This window comes from Nestor notabilis, unplaced genomic scaffold, assembly GCF_000696875.1.
Source record: "Nestor notabilis isolate BGI_N333 unplaced genomic scaffold, ASM69687v1 scaffold14595, whole genome shotgun sequence".
Lineage (NCBI taxonomy): Eukaryota > Metazoa > Chordata > Aves > Psittaciformes > Psittacidae > Nestor > Nestor notabilis.
The window spans coordinates 17934-20882 of record NW_009928946.1 but is presented as its reverse complement, the minus strand read 5'-3'; the positions used below and the strand labels follow the sequence as shown (position 1 = coordinate 20882).

Here is a 2949-nt window from a genome sequence, read left to right as displayed (position 1 = left end):
TGGAGTGCAGTCCTGTGCCCCCGCCATGGGGGCAGAGCAAGCTGAGGGTGTTCATCGTGCATCCCAGCTCCACCAGGCATGCTGCCTGGTGTTAAACCCTTCCAGCGGCCTTATCATGATGATGATAATTATTATAATAACAGTGTATTTTCTTGCCGTAAGCTGGTTCCCCTCCAATAAGATGCAGATCCCTGGAGAAGGTAAACCAATGTGTCTGTTTCTATCCTCATCTATATATGCAGTGCCAGGGCCCCTGCAAGACAGAGTGCTTGTCCTGAACAGAGCACTGGGTTTGGGACTGATTTCTGATTAGGGAGAAGGCGTGTCCTGGCTGTGCCCAGGAAATGGTGGCATCGCAGTAGCAAGGCAGAGTGGGAGCGGAGATGGGCACGCTTGGGGCAGCACCCTGCGGATGGGTGCTGTGGAGGAGCATTGGGGCGAGCTGGAGGGAAAAGGGCTCGTTGCCAATCACATTGCACCATCGTGATGGGAACCAAGTTGTTTTGGCCAGGAGACCCAGAGCTGTGGCTGCCCACAGCCCCACTGCTGCGCTGGCAGGGGCAGGGACAAGGGTACCTGTGGGGTGCCATGGGAAGAAAAGCACTCACGGGAATCCTGCTTGCAGGCTTCTGGACGCAGGGGACTCCACAATGTACCTATCCCTGCTCCATTCCCACACGCAGTGCCATGCTGTGGAAACCATCCACCCCACGCTGAGAATGCCAGTTGGTGCAGAGCTCTGTCCCTGCCATCAGCAAGGTCATGGGGCCTTTCCTCATGGTTGGGCCACCCTCCCTCCCTCCCTCCCCTATTAGCTGGAGGCTTTAATTTCTAAAGGCACTCACCATACACGAAGTGCTGTTCCCAGCCGTGCTGGGGGCTGTGGCCACACAGTGGGTTCCTGTGCTCAGCGTGGGACACTCCTGCTCTCGTCCAGACCTGCTACTGGTGAGGCTGATTTTCTTCCCATTATTTAACCCTGGGATGGTGCCCCAGGGGGTTGGGAGGTTGTCAGTCGGTGGCTTTGTAGGGCTGCATCATCTGGGCTGTGCTGGTGGGCTACAGGCAAGGGCTATCCCCTTGCACAAAGCCATCTGCCCAGCAGCAGTCCAGCCTGGAGCAGTATGTCCAGGCAGGTGCCCCTCCATGGGGCTGCTGGCACCTCTCCCCATTAGGGTGCTGTGCAGTGGAGCCCTCGGTGCAGGGACTGACGTGGAACTCCCTAGTGTTGGGTGCCCTGGGACTTCCTGGAGGCTTTGCAGTGGTGTTTTCTCCTTTCAGACAGTTGTGGTGTGTTGGATGGCTCCCAGGGAACGAAGTGCCATGTGTGCAGAGAGCAGCCAGGTGGCACAGCCTGCTTGAGTTTTGAATGGAAAACCCAGCTAGAAGAGCAAATCCGGCTTTGGAGGGGAGTTTATGACCAGCTCCAGTATTCCTGGTGGCATTGCAATGCTCATGGCATTGCCTGGCCTTTCCACGTTGCTCACCTGGGCTGACCCACATTTGAAAGTGGATAAATGTGGAGGAGGCTTTGCCGAGACTGTGGATGGAGCAGGGTCTGTGCCTGCTGCATTGCTAGCGCAGCCCCGTTCCATCCCGAGTGTCTCTGGACACATTGCAGAGTGTGGGCAGCCAGTGGAGGGGGTGTAGGGCTGGTGCTGGCCCATTCAGAGCAGCACTAGCCCAAAGACTTGGCCGTGGGGAAGGGGTGGAAGTGGAGGCAGTGAAGGCAAACACCTGAGGTCCAGATCCTGCCTGAGCACAGACAACCCTCTTGCACTAGGACCCACCCCATCTATACACAGGGGAACCTGTATGTCACCTTCTGTGTGGAGCCAGCTACTGGGGCTTCTGCTTGCTCTTTTCTGCTTTTCTAAGCTGGGTTTGTGCCTGAGGGTGTTTTTGGAGATGCCAGTGCTGGGGGTACAAAGTCCTTGGTCAGCAGCATCCAGTGTCACACCTCTGCTGACAGGCAGCACCATGGTGAAGCCTGTCCCTGCAAGCTCTGGGCTGAGCAGCCCACTGGCCAGCACCTGGTTCCCAGGAAAGGGGAAGAATTTGAGGGTAAAGGCTCCATGTTTGGTTTTCTCCATCATTGCAATACAAACTTCAGGCTGTCTGTCTGCTCCCCCGCTGCTTGGAGCATCCCTCTGCCTCCTAGCACAGCTGAGAAACATCACCCCTCATCCTGGCTGTGCAGGGAGAGCTCCCTCTGTCCCACCTGTATCTGGCTGCAGCCTGAACCCAGCCAAAATGCTGAATTTTCTGTCTCCAAGTGATGCTGGAAGATGGGATGGGAATTGGGATGTTCTTGTCCTGAATTCAGTGCTTAAAAGATGACCAGCATGGATAGACCAGGTTGGTCTCCCAGTTTGCCTAGGACTGTGCCCTGGAGGTTGGTCTGACCTTAACTGGAAGAACTGGACCTCTAGGCACTGCCTGCCCTGTGCTGCTCCCACCTCCCAGCAGAGAGGCTCACAGCAGCCCGTGGACAAGCTGAAGCACCAAGTCCCCATGGTAGATGTTTGGAGTGAAGCTGATTTGGGTTCTGTGGCTATGAGCAGGGAGAGCCAGGGGCCTTCAGGTTGTGGGGTGCAGGAGCTGGAAGCAGAACCTGCCCTGACACCTCCATTGCAGGGCTGCTGTTGCAGGAGATGACCATGGCAGGGTTGCATGAGCTGCGCTTCACTGAGGAGAAGCCACTGCTGCGGGGCCAGGACGCTGAGCTGGTGAGTCTGGTGCAGATGCTGAAGTGGGAGCTTGGGGAGGTGTGTGAATACTGGTATGGGATGCACATGTGTGCACATGTGGCATTCAGTGTACGTATGTGCAGATGTGTGCTGATATTGCATGTGCATGGGTGAGCACAGGTGCTGGTTCGGTGTGATCATAGAATCCCAGAATCCCAGACTGGTTTGGGTTGGAAAGGACCTTAAAGCTCATCCAGTT

The 2949-nt window shown here is 56.3% G+C and overlaps 1 protein-coding gene across 1 annotated transcript in view; it reads left to right on the top strand.

The window, feature by feature from the left end:
• The first annotated feature begins 2632 nt into the window (after window positions 1-2632).
• NDRG4 (NDRG family member 4) overlaps window positions 2633-2949 on the top strand; it is a 13710-nt gene continuing 13393 nt past the window's right edge. The window contains exon 1 of the mRNA XM_010014767.1: window positions 2633-2729. Coding sequence (XP_010013069.1) covers window positions 2655-2729 — 75 coding nt within the window. The 5' untranslated portion in view covers window positions 2633-2654. The remainder of the gene's footprint in view (window positions 2730-2949) is intronic.